This window comes from Nasonia vitripennis, chromosome 3 (genome assembly GCF_009193385.2).
Source record: "Nasonia vitripennis strain AsymCx chromosome 3, Nvit_psr_1.1, whole genome shotgun sequence".
Classification (NCBI taxonomy): domain Eukaryota; kingdom Metazoa; phylum Arthropoda; class Insecta; order Hymenoptera; family Pteromalidae; genus Nasonia; species Nasonia vitripennis.
The window spans coordinates 3,805,192-3,818,116 of record NC_045759.1 but is presented as its reverse complement, the minus strand read 5'-3'; the positions used below and the strand labels follow the sequence as shown (position 1 = coordinate 3,818,116).

The window sequence follows — 12,925 nt, the reverse complement described above, 5'->3', positions numbered from 1 at the left end:
AGTTTGCTTATTTTAGATTTATTACTCAGTCAAAATTATACGCAAAATTTTATTCTATCATAATTCTGCACATAGACATGAATCACTATAGTTTATTGCCAAACGATAATAATTATCCATATTCAATAACGTCATTCAAAATGCCACCCACGGCAGCATAACGGCTTTGAAAAATAATCTGAAAGAACTTCCCTCACCAAGGCCAACAAGATCGAGCGACTCCACTTCGACTATATATGATCGACCAAGCGAGTACGTCGTCGTCGCTGGCAACCGGTCTCGACCGCATCGCGGGCTTTTCATTTTCGTCGCTCAGTGTATTACAGTGCAGTGGCCGCCTGTGATAATTCAACCGAGCGAGAGAGGAAAAAAGCTTTGTACTCTATCGCTTATCGCGATAAATTGAATTATGTTCGCTCGTTAGGGATCAAGAGTGAGAGAGAGAGACTATTGGCTACTGCAGGGAGCTTTCGATGAAAGCTCGTCGCGGGATATTTGAGTGAGTTTTCGCGCCTTGGCTGTGGTCGACCTTTTTTTCTCGAATTAAAGTAAAGGTATGTTCGCACGATTACTTTAATCTTCATTGCTGTGAATCATATATTATACTTTTTTTTGGATCACGATGAAAGTTCCCTGTCAAACAAGTATCATCAGACGTCTCTCTGGTATACTCGTTCGCGCAATCATCCGTCAAAAAAGCAGCCCTGCAGACGATAAATAATCGGGGCGAAAATTTTCAGCCGCGCAATAACGCTTAAATTCAGCGAGATTGGCGTGTAAGGCTATCCTTCCCGACGCGCCTCGTGTCTGCGCGGGAAACATCTCGCGGCAAAGAGAGCGAGTCTACGCACGCGGTGAATAATTATGAGGGATGATAATTCGCGCCTGTCACGCGTCAGCTCTCGCGCGCGACTCTCCATTAACGGAGATTACCCGAGGGAGCGAGAGAGAGAGAGAGAGAGAGAGTATGCCGCGAGGCGGGCGATATAATAATTTTGAAAAAACGGAGCGTCGGGACTTGCTGCTGCGGAGCAACTGGGACAAGTGTCCTTTTTTTAACCTCTTCGCGCGCGACATTGTTGTTGCGATTTTTCGAGGGTGTTTACGTTCTCGCACTCGAGCCGACGGTGATTGATGCGTTTGATCGCTTTCGATAATTCTTTTTTTGTAATACCGATAAACGAAGATGTAGACAGTAAAAACGAACTCGGAAAATCGTCAGCTCGATGATCTCGAATCGGGAGTACAATATAGAAGTACGTTTCTAATTTATTCAAAATTTTCCCGCGCAAAAGCTCTCCAATTTACCAAGAGTGTACATCCTTATTTCTCCGGGCGATGAATTTTAATTCAAACAATAAAAGCGCGGGGGCCTCTCTCCCGGCGAACTTTAATATCCCCCGTGCTAACGTTTGCCTATATTTAAGCTGGTCTATTCCGTTGCGGTGCGGAATTAATAACTCCGAGGTAAGTAGGAGGGAGTGTATAAAGCGGAACGGAAGGTTTAGGGCGTCCGGTTTTGTCGATTACTTTTTTGATGGTTTTGATCGTTGAAGCGTAAAAAGTTAGCGGGCGGATTTTGGAGATTTTTTTAAGTTTGTTTTTATGGCTTTTAAAATATTAATGCGGAGTGTGATTGAGCTTGCGAGTCTGATGAATTTTTCTTTGTGCTTGACTGTGCATCTATGAAAGGGTGTGAATTTTAACTTTTTAAAGAATTTAATTAATTTTGGGATGAGAAATTCGAAATCGCAACTTTGTACAATTTTCGCGTCTAACGAAAGCTTACGCGCTATTTTCGTCGTTAACGACGCGACATCGTCGCGGAAGAACAGAAATCGGCTAACGACGCGTGGCGGGCGTTTTTCGAATGGTCGGTTATATTTAATTGCTCGAGGATTTTGTTCGTTATTCCGGCCGGAGGACTTTATTTGCTCTAATCGTCGAAGTGAATATACGACGCGTTAAAACGCGAAAATTGATATATCGTATAGGTATATATAGGAGGAAAAAGTCTCATGCAAATACGATAAAGCGGCCACTTAAAATCCCGGGTTATATTCTAATTAGTTTCGCCGGCGGATCGTCGTTTCATTTCTCTCCCCGTGTCGCGCGGTGCAGTCGCTTTTCTTTTTTTCGCCCTCATTTTAAATTCTAATGCGTCCTTACACGCACGTACCCCGTCTTTATGACACGCGAGAATAAGGCTGTTGTCGCGCGCGAGCGCGCGAGTTTTTCTAAATTAAATTCCTCACCCACGCGCTAGAGAGAAATTGTTTAAACAATCGTGTAGTTCGACGCGAATAATTAAACTTTGCAATGACGCGCTATACATCTGTGGTATTTCGAAATTCGTCGCTCTTATTCATTAAAGCCGTACGAGAAAATTCCTCGAAAACCTTCGCCGCATTCCGTCGTTCTTCAAACCTTTCTTCTCGTTTAACCGCACAGCCTTGTGTACGTATACGTTCTCGGCTTTACTCGTGCGCATAATTACTTCGCGCGCCAGACACAGCTGTGCATATAGGTGCCTTGAGACTCCCGTGTCGTGTACTATTGCTTTTGTGAAGAGCTTTTATATTATATTTTGAAAAATTTACAAAGACACGATCAACAGCTTCCATACCACGATGGTCCTGGTAGTGGAGATCGAGGACAGAACCTCGCCGAAGCCGTTTCTGGGCGGTTGGCGGGACGTCGCCCGCGACCTGGAGTACCACGACGCCTGTTCCCAGACTCCGGTGGAGCTTCTTCACGGCAAACGTCGGAGATTGGTCAACCGACCGGTGCAGACGTCAGCCTGGGTCGATCGACGCTCTCAGGCCGTCTGCGTGGGTGGAGGTGTCGAACGAGCAGTCCAGGTCGTTCCGGAGGCTTTTCCCGAAGTTGGCGAGAGGATCGTTGTGGCTAGAAGTGAGGAGGAACTCGAGATGAGACGCGACGCCGCCGTTAAGATCCAGAGGTTTTACAGGTACGGGTAAGTAGTACAGGTCACTCTGCCGTCAGCCACAGCTAGACCGATTATCCTACGAGCAACAGACCGCGGCAATAGCACGATGCATCGCCGGCTATCTCTAATCAGCCGCTTGGCTAATTCACCGCAGATCGACATCGGTCAACCGCACAATCTCGGACAAATTTCCGGTTAGAGTCGATAAAAGCCTCTTCCCCTATACTAACGCCGCATCGCCTTCGGAACCAAACTCGCATACACACAGGCACTCGATCGGCTATCGGCGATAAGGGTCTGACCACAAGCGCGCGATACCATAACCCTCTTCGCCTGTATCTCTCTCTCTCTCTCTCTCGCGCGCGCGCGGACTCTTGCTAGAGCCAATTTAGATGCGACGATACGCACATCGAGAGAATAGCTGCCGCTGCAGCTTTTTTTTCTCGCGTCACACGATATCGGCAGCTCACTTTTTGCTGGCTCGAGGTGAATTTTTCGAAAGAAAGGCAATCTTCTTCGCATCGACCGTACGCACGAGTGCGAGTCGCGCTTGATTATAAAAATATCGAGCGACGATTGAATTTTTCATTTGGCGACGAGCGAATAACCCGCGAATATTTGTAGGAAACATCGGAGCTACCAGTCGAGCGTCGCCGAGGAGGACGAGGCGAAGGAAGACGGCATCAACGACCTTGACGAGGATCGATCTGCTTTCGACGACGACTCGCCGGATTATCGCTCGTAAGGAAGACAATTTTTGAATATTGTTTAGAGCAGCCGAGAAATTGGAACGCGATCAGTTGTTCATGCTTTATTTATTTTTTCAAAATTTCCCCACGATAGCACATCGCGTTCCCTCGGCGAGTTCCACATCGTAGGTCCTCAAGATCGTGGCCCAGGCGACTTGTCGCTGCTGCGGAACCTCCTGGATCGCTGGGGCTGCGCCGAGGAGTCGAAGATTCTCGAGACCCACCCCGGAGACGATCGAGAGAACTCGTCGGCGAGACGCGCCGCTCAGTCGGACAGACTCGAGCGCGAGATCGAGATCCTCAGGGCCATCGATACCGCCAGAAGCGACGTCTCCAGGAGAAGGAGCGAGAGGACCAGGGCCAGGTTTCTCGACGAGCTTTCCAAGCCCGTTGATCTAGGAGGTAAGTAGAGTCTGATACAATAGGTCTTAACTCTCTGTTTCTCACATAGAAAATTAATTTTAGGCCCGGAAAAGTTAAACCGAAGCAAAGTGCGCGTGGAGACCCTGAGCGTGCAGCGGGCTCGCGAGTTCCGCGAGATCTACGATCGCCTCCTTCTCGACGAGGACGATGCCGAGGAGGACGAGTTCGAGCGAATCGAGCTGCTGTTTAATCTGAAGAAAATCGCCTCGCAGCACACCTGCCCCGCTTCCTCGAGCCTGGAGAACCTCATCGATCAGGAACTGTTCCTGCTGTCCTCGAGGGCCGAACCGCAGAGACTCGAGCACCTGAGGAGTCGCATCAAACTCGGCTTTCTGCGACTGGCTCGGGCTGCTCTCAGACACGACTATTCCGTGAAGGTGTGTAAATTGTTAGTTTGTTTAAGAGATTTTCGCACAAAAAGACGAAGCTCAAAAGACTATGTAGACAGAGCTATGAATGCTGTAAAAAAACGCACTAATGATCAAACTCAAACGCACCGCAAAGTGCTCGAGTAGAACGCGGCTCTGCCCCTCGTGCGGCCGACTCAAGAGGCTGGAGGCGTTCGAAGTCGATCACCGGGAGAGGCTCTCGAGGACGTGCGTCGATTGCGCCGCGCTAAGGACGAGGCGCACCGAAGCAACCGCTCATTGCGCCGAGATCTACGAGAGAATGCTCAAGGAGTTGCGGCGCAGCGAAGCTTCCAGGTAACGAATTTTTTCTCACGATTATTTACTGGATCGAAATGTAATACAAACGATCAAACGTATTCACAGACCTGACGGCGCCAGCAGCTTAGCCTTTGCTATGGGCCCGAAGTCGATCGGCTACTTGGTCAACGACATTTGGCACGGTCGCTCGGCGATCTCGGAGTGCCAGGATCTGGAGCAGTTGCGCCTGGTGCGACTCGAGCCCAGTCTCGCCTGGTCACCCTGGAACACGTTACTGACTACCAGAAGGGAGGCTCGTATGCACGAGGCTCTGGCTCGGGAGGACGACGCCTACGACGTCGAGCTGAGGCGCAAGTTTCGTCGGATGAACCTACAGGCGAGGCTGTACTTCGAGGCGCTGGCCAAGCCCAGCGTTTCCGGCCTGTCGTTGTGAAAGTATAGAAGTTTGCTTTTTTGTTATCGTGCGATGTTCGTAGAGCTATCGTTGAATAAAGCAACGCGCATTTGGCGCTATTTGAAAAGTTTAAATTATTTTACCTGCATCGGTATAATTTAAGCTCTGAATTGGAAGCGGTGTTTTTTCGTAGAATTTCAATTAGCTTGATCCGAGAAAAAATTTAATTATGGTCCTTTGACAAAGAGAGCTGCTATTGGATTAACCAGAATTCAGAATTCAAAATTAAAATTATTAAAAAATTGTAGGATTATACCTAATTGAAAAATATCCGAATTAACGTTATGCGTTCACAATGCGACAACCTTTGACTTGTAAATCTAAGGAAGCAAACAGTTCGAAAAGAAAAAAAAAGCTTTGCAAAAACCTCGCTGTACTCGGCCAATTACACCGCAAGCCGCGGTCAGTGTGTATATATTCGCCAAACGCGCAAAAAAAGCCTTTAATTAAAAAAGAAGGCTTCGCTAGCGGAGGAGCGAGAGAAAAAGGCTACCGGCGCGCTCGCCGCAAAAAGAGCCTTTCAAAGCGCGATCGTCGCGCAGCCGTGTAATCGTCTCTCTTTCTCCCCTTCTCCTTCTCTTTCGATTCACGGGGACTTTCTTCTTTGATCGGGGCTGCGGTCTGCTCGGGGAGAGGAAGCTTGCGAATGTATAATTGCGATTTGGCGACGAGCTTTTGCGGCTTGTTTGGCGCGGAATGCTTTGAAGCTTTTTGGTGAACTTGCAGTGCTATTGGTTGCAAGGATTTTGATAAATCAGACGAACGTGAAATAATGTACTTTCTTAAAGAAAATCATCGTTATATTTTATTTAAGTGCATCACCCTATCTGAATGCCCATGAGTCATTGAAGGGTCTCTCTTTTTTCTGCAGCTGCATCAGAGTCGCACACGACTGGCCTAGTTTATTTTTCCCGCGCCTCGATTAAAGCTCGAGCTTGCGCTTCTTATTTCGACCGTTTGCAAAGAGCCATAAATAAGTCCGATCCTAAGGCCGATACAGACGGGGATATATCAGTGTCGAGTAGAGACGGTCCCTCGCTTTAAATGCAAATGACAATAGGCTGGCTAGTGAGCTTTTCGAGTATAGGGTGCTTTTGCTTCCTTAAGGCAATGCTTTAATAATAGCTTAGGCGAAAAATCTTTTCTTTTAATCAATTCACTCCTAGAAAATATTTTTTCCAAGCAATTCCATCCTATCGTCCAGCAATTTTCATACCCGACTACGAATCTACTCTCACGTCTCTTCTCTCACCTTCGCATTACTCTCCACCGCTCTGCGATTCTTTTCCTCCGGCGAAAATCCCGCCGGGGAGACAAAAGTCCCGAGAAGACGAAGTGAAACTTGTCAGTATTCGGGGGGTGGTCGACGACGACGACGACGACGACGACGATTGCACCAGGAGAGTAAGAGAGAAAAAATGATTCCTCGCGAGTGAGAGAGGATGTATATAAAGCCCCGCACACTTCGCGGATAGTGATAAAGTTACCCGGCGCGGAAAAATATTTTTCCGCGCGGGCTGACTTATGCGCCCTCGATTGGGAAAAAGTTTTCCTATAGGCATGGAGAGACGCGGATTTTCCAAGTTTTGCCGAGGGCTTTCCATGCGTGCTTGCGAAGATAAGCTCTTTTTGATCGAAGAACCGAGTTGCGCGATATGCGGTCGAGTGTGATGCGTTTTTGAATTTACCCGCGGGGATGCAACTTTTAATTGGAATTTCAAGCTTTTTCGTACAAAAATATATAGCAGAGGGAGAGAGAATGCCGCGCACGACGAAGCGCAACAGTTCTCGATCCTTCAAAACGTACACCTGACATCGTAAAGCTCCGCGTTACAGACAAAGCTGCACAATAGACTCGCGCGGATAGATCAAAGTCGCACAAAAGCCTGCGAAAAGAACGTAGATTCAAGTGCTTGTCAGCTGGCTAGACGTGATAGTTGCTGTTGATGACTGGCAGAGAATCGAATAAAAGCGGAAAATTCATCGCTATCTAAAGCCATAAATATTTCACCTCACGAATATACGTGTATAGGTATACACTTCTAGCTTTAATTATCGCCGGATCTCAATAATCCGCGAGACAAACGGTAAAGTTAAATCGATTTAAGAACTCGGCCGGCGAGTTCATTTACAGCCGCGCGAAACTTTCGAGTTGACAAAGCACGAGTCGCTTTGTCTTGTTACTCATTTCGTTTTTTTTGTGGAAAATGCTTTACTTTTGAGCTGAAGCTCTGTAATTAAAAAAGAAGAAGAAAAAACCAACAACCGTAGCCTGTCCCAATTTTAATTTCTACTTCGAGCCCTTTCTCTCGTTCCCCGTCGCTTTATCTCTCCCTCTCCGTTCTCTCCGCAGTAGCTGCAGCAAAGATTGATGCGGCGTCTCTTTAACTTTAGATTATGCTCTCCTCGCGGCTCACGGGACAGTGAGAAGTTGGTGTTGGGAGATAGTTGGACCGCGAAACTTTCCATCGTCGAACTTTCGAATTATCTGAATTTCGAGCGCCAAGTTCACTCTCCTCAAGTAGAGGGAGAGAGGAAACATTTTCGCGCGGACTCGCGCTCTGATATTACTTTCGCCGTAATCCGCCTGACGAAGACGATGCTTCTCTTACTCTTTATTCCAGTTATTCTTCCAGCTTTCGACTTTTCCCGCTGGAGGTTTGATTTTTATTCACACCACACGACTGCACACACTGTGTATCCGATATCTCAATTACTCCTGGGCACATCTCCCAGCGAAGATCGAATCAGCGGAAACTCGAGTTCGCCGGTTGTTACAGGGGGGTAGTATAAGCTCGGCCGGAGCGTCCACTAAAGCCTCTCCATACGCGTCATAAAGCCAAATGTAGCGGAGAAAATGACGCGCGTTAAGCCTCGGCTCGATAATTCGCCGGATAAAAATCCGACTTTACGAGTCGTAAAGCCGAGCGACTGCATAAACAGCGGCCGATCGATTATCGAGCTTTAATGCGGAATCTCGCGATTATCGCTGGCTAGCTTCCTTTTTCAAAATTCGAATTCGCGCGTATCAGAGCTTGCGATGCGAACGATAAAGAAATCCGCGAGAGCAAACCGATAAAGATCGAGCGAAATTCATTAGCGCGATTGGCTGCATAATTTAGTGTATTATGAGGCCGCGATTGCAAATTAACCTTTATCGGCTCAGTTTAAAAATCCCGAAGCTCACGGTAGCGCTGATCCCCCGGAGAGTGTAAATGGTAAATTCTTATCCGATTTATTTAGGAAAAAAATCGATGTCGAGCTTGCGTTCGAACGAATATAATCCGAATTACAGAACTATCCGTTAAAGCGTTTCGCAAAACGGATACCGCTCGAGCGATCCGCTTTGAGAGTCCTTATATTACGCCCGGTACAGTTTCCCGCGCGGAAATCAATTCAGCCAAGTTGGCCTTGGGGAGATACCCACGCGGTTTATGGCTATAATCGGCCGTCCGGAATTCCGCCGAGCTTACACGCCCTGTTGAATTTGTAATTTTTATGGCTTCTCGTCGAATAAGTATGTTTAATTGATTTCGAGAGTGTGTGGATTTGAATAAATTACACGTACAAGAAGAATCATCGGATTAAACGCGAGGAAGGCAAGTTTCGTCTTACGGCGAATTCCTTATGCATCGCGTTTCCTCGGATTCTCGAATTTCGGCGCTATTCTGCTTATCAGATTTGGGTTTACCAAAGGCTCTTGTTGTCATATTCCGTGTTACATTAGTTTCCGGATTTGGCTTTCAACCGCAAACTTCCAGAGGGAATAATAACGCGCGAGCTTACACCGCTGTGGATGATAATTTTGTTAGTTTTCTTATCGCACTCTTATAATAAGATCTTCGAGTCGTAGTGCAATTGAAACTCACCTCGGTTTGACGAAGAAATTTCTAAAGCAAATCCTTAAATCCCAGTATTTTTAATCCCTTCATCCTTACCGCCAAAAAACAGTATCACACTTTATGTTTCTAAACTGCGAGAGCCGTCCACGTTTTCGCCGTCCGCTGCAAACTTCTCGAACTGGCTCAACAATGGCTTGCGCTTTCGAAGCCACTTTTTAATGGCATTAAAGCCCGGTCAATAGTTTCCAAGTGCACTTTTCTATATAATACTCTTCGGTATTGCTCGAGAAAACGTTATCGCGAAGCTGCGCCAAAGTATAGTTTGCCCAACGCAAAGAAAAAGAGAGAGAAATAAGCGCGCGGAAATAATTGAACGACAACAGAGTGAGAGAGAGAGAGAGAGAGCATTCTGGGCAAAAAAAAGTTGGCGCGAAAACCGAGTTGTGAAATTCCAAGTGAAAGCACACAACAACAATGCCTTGAAATATCACGTCAAAGTTTTCTTTTTTCCAATGAAGCATATCACTGCACACTCGACAAAAACGTCAAAGCCATGTAATAAGCGAAAACGCGACATCTTCATCAGCAGCAGACTCGCAATGACAATTCAGGAGCATAGCACGCGTACGTCGCATAAATTTCTCCGTCTGCCTCGTGCGCGAGCAATTACACATCGGCATCGCTAATTAGATCGGCCACAGGCGTCGCGCTTTCCTGTAATTGATTTCGATGCGGATCTAATCCGACTCTCTGACGCGCTACGCACACGCAGCAGCTGTTATCGGCGTTTGTGCGAGCGCGTAATGCAACGGACGTATATACCTATACGTTGGCAGACTTTTACGTGCGTATGTGTGCGTGCGAGTTCGGGGAACGATGTTGTCGCGGGCTCGTTTGACGCGGACGAGGACTGCGGCGAGTTTTACCTTCCGTGTGATTGGAGCTAGCGCTTGCCCGGTTTTGCATGTGTGGGCTGATTGCCGATAGTTTGTTGATTAGCTTGTCGTTGGCTTGTATTTGGTTATCGCGCGAGTGTTGGCGAAAATACACTTCAGAAAATACGCAATTTCACCGCAAAAGCCGACCCCCGATACCTCACACTCCGTCTCCGCAACAGCTTCGCGCAGTTCCAGCAAAAACTTCGCTCCGTCATATCGGCCACACACGTTGCTGCTACTGCCGAGAGATCGAGCTTCGACGTCGTCTCGGCTCGTCGAGCCGAGCCGTGCAGTGCCTGCAGCAAGCGTCGACAGATTTTTCGTCATTATCAGGTGCAGCAGCCGTTCCGCCGATAAATCAAGCCCCGATTATTGACACCCCTGTGTGAAACGCCCCGTGTACGGAAAGCTCGAAGCCCCGGAACCGACGATGACCGATTCACACTCCGGTATAATACTAAAGCTCGTTCGTGTGTGGGAGAAGAGAATTTTTTGAGCGAATGATGGTTTTAGTGAAAATTTTGAAAACTGCGAAGCAAGAAGGTATAACCACGCACCTTTTGGACCTGACTCGAACGCTGATGGGATTCCCCCTTTTATTAAGTATATAAAAAGGGGAAAAAAAGTCTCGTGTGGAAAAATCCGAGAGTAAAAAATTGCTAGAAAGCCGAGACCGGTAATAAAAGCCGCGTGCGCGCCTTATACATTGACATCCAGGCCGAGAGCGAAATCCTCGCTGCGCTCGCGAGTAAATTTATTCCTCAGTAGTGGAATTTATTCAATGCCCATCTGGCGTCTATAAAAATTCCTCACGTGTATATATAGCGCAGAGGACAGCGTCTGTTCTCCGGAGGAGGAAATATTTTTACTTCGTCCCAACAGTAATGGATGTCGTATACTTGATTCATGGCCCTTGCGTTTCGATTCCGCTCTTCTTTTTTTTCTTCTTCATTTTATCATCGATGACCATATCCTTCGTGTACACGACGTAGCTGGAAAATTGAAAATTACGAATTAGAAAACGTGTAGCGTAGTATGGTTCAAGCGATAGTTCGACTATACAGAGCACATGACAAAAGCTCGCGAGGAGAGAAGGAAAGTCGGACGCGTGTCGAGGAAAAGTCTCGAGTCGCGCGAGAGATAAGGCACAAGTGCATACAGCCGAAAGAATAATAGGAGCGACGATAAAGGGAAGGAAGGAAGGATGGGAAGTGGGCCGGCGGCGCGAGAGGACGAGAGAAAAGCAGCGAGTAATTATAACCCCCTCCGGCGCTTTCATTCAGAGATGCGGCAGATGTTCGAGTCCTTTTTTCTTTTTTTGTTCGAGAAAATATCTCCAACTGTGTGGTGTGTCCGCTTTTCGTTTTAATCTGCTTCGTTCACAAGTGGTTTTGCACTTGGGGTATAGGTGATGAAGAGAACAATTTTGTTTGCTTTGGACAATTACGTATGTTTAAAATTTCTACAGTATTTACACTTGGATATTTTAAATTGAAATCTATTGGGCGTAGATTATACTGACTATACCGCAATGATAGAGTAATTATGCCAAACGAATTATTTCGTTTGGCATAATTACTGAGCGGGATATAGACGCTCGATTATAAACGCTTGGAGAATATCTAATGATCATAAATATTTTAACAAAACTATCAGGATCTTGACGAGTGATAGAAGTAATTTTTATCATTTCTTTACACGATTCGCACGTTTCACACGATGACTGAGAGTGAAAAAGATTTCGCGATATTCGACAGTCCCTACTACAGTATGAATAAAAAAACTTCTGACGATCTATGGTTTGTGGCCAAGTTTGAGGAGGAGAAGAAAAGTATTTTCTTTCATACTGTTCACGTTGATTCATCTATCGTTAGTAAGTATACCCCCATATTGCTGTTCTATTTTTTGAGTTTATGCTGCGTATTATGTGTTTGTGTATGATTTTCAAGAGAGGCGGATGGATTCTATCATTACAGAAAAGAAAAGAAATGGATGTACGTATTGGAAAACATAATCTCCATGCTATACCTCTTCGTCCCTTGGATCAAGTACGCTACAAGTTTCATATTCGAGTCCATAGTAAGTGTGCGAAAATTCATTCGTGAGACTCGCAATTGAATCATTCGATGCTTATACACTTATTTTTGTTAGATAAAATTAATCTATGAGCAAATAGCCGCTGACTGGAGAAGCCTAATCGACGAAGAGGAAATCCAAATTTTGAACGAGCACTCGGCATTCGCACGATTGCTCACTGTGTTATACGTAGGTGATCTTATTTGTTATCATAAATATTAGTACCAACTAAAATTTTGAATACGAAAAATAATACTATGCAATAATTGCCACGGTTATGTTCTACGCGCTTCCGTTTATAACGATTGCAATGGACGTAGTCGTACCTTTAGGGAATGAGACCCGCTTTCGGGCCCAACCTTACCATCAATACTATTTCGACTACATAGACATTGAAAAGTACTATTACCACATGTTTATTTGTCTCGGGTTCCCAGTTACAATGGTCGTTACAGTATCCGTCATGGTAGTTGATACGATGTTTGCGGCCAACATCCAACACGCTTGCGAATTATTCGCTATCGTAAGGTAAATGAAAATCGATTTTAGATTACTATCTTTGATGAACTGTACATTCAGATAGTTTGAATAAATCGTCGACGACAGAAACGTTTACGAAAGTATAAGACACGCTTGCGACATGCACAGCAACTCGATTAAGTTAAATTCGAATTATATTGCATCAAACATATATGTGAGAAATATTTCTGGAAAAAAATCCTAATGATTTGAAACGTTTGATTCTTTTAGGACTGTCGAGTTGATATGGGTCTCGTTTAGCATAATTTTTTTGATCTTTATGATCATGTCAATGAATGGCTAAAA

The 12,925-nt window shown here is 45.9% G+C and overlaps 1 protein-coding gene and 1 pseudogene across 2 annotated transcripts; both read left to right on the top strand.

The window, feature by feature from the left end:
• Nucleotides 1-133: 133 nt before the first annotated feature.
• Nucleotides 134-5,318, top strand: LOC100677955. 2 transcript variants are annotated; one of them, XM_031926103.2, is made up of 7 exons: nucleotides 134-554; nucleotides 2,618-2,971; nucleotides 3,575-3,691; nucleotides 3,794-4,101; nucleotides 4,165-4,499; nucleotides 4,627-4,826; nucleotides 4,896-5,318. In XM_031926103.2, exons 2-7 carry the CDS (start codon nucleotides 2,631-2,633, stop codon nucleotides 5,221-5,223), a joined length of 1,629 nt encoding a protein of 542 aa, XP_031781963.1. In that variant the 5' UTR covers nucleotides 134-554; nucleotides 2,618-2,630; the 3' UTR covers nucleotides 5,224-5,318. The 2 variants fall into 2 exon arrangements, with proteins under 2 accessions (XP_031781963.1, XP_016840280.1); XM_016984791.3 differs by having other exon boundaries at nucleotides 2,618-2,977.
• Nucleotides 5,319-11,743: 6,425 nt separating this feature from the next.
• On the top strand, nucleotides 11,744-12,923 carry LOC100677918 (annotated as a pseudogene).
• The last annotated feature ends 2 nt before the right edge of the window (nucleotides 12,924-12,925 follow it).

Excerpts from the sequence above, each read along its gene's own strand:
- LOC100677955 (XM_016984791.3), top strand. The coding sequence starts at position 2,631 with ATGGTCCTGGTAGTGGAGATCGAGGACAGAACCTCGCCGAAGCCGTTT. Across the intron at positions 4,102-4,164 it reads CAAGCCCGTTGATCTAGGAG|GCCCGGAAAAGTTAAACCGA; the intron begins GTAAGTAGAGTC and ends AATTAATTTTAG. Across the intron at positions 4,500-4,626 it reads GACACGACTATTCCGTGAAG|TGCTCGAGTAGAACGCGGCT; the intron begins GTGTGTAAATTG and ends CGCACCGCAAAG.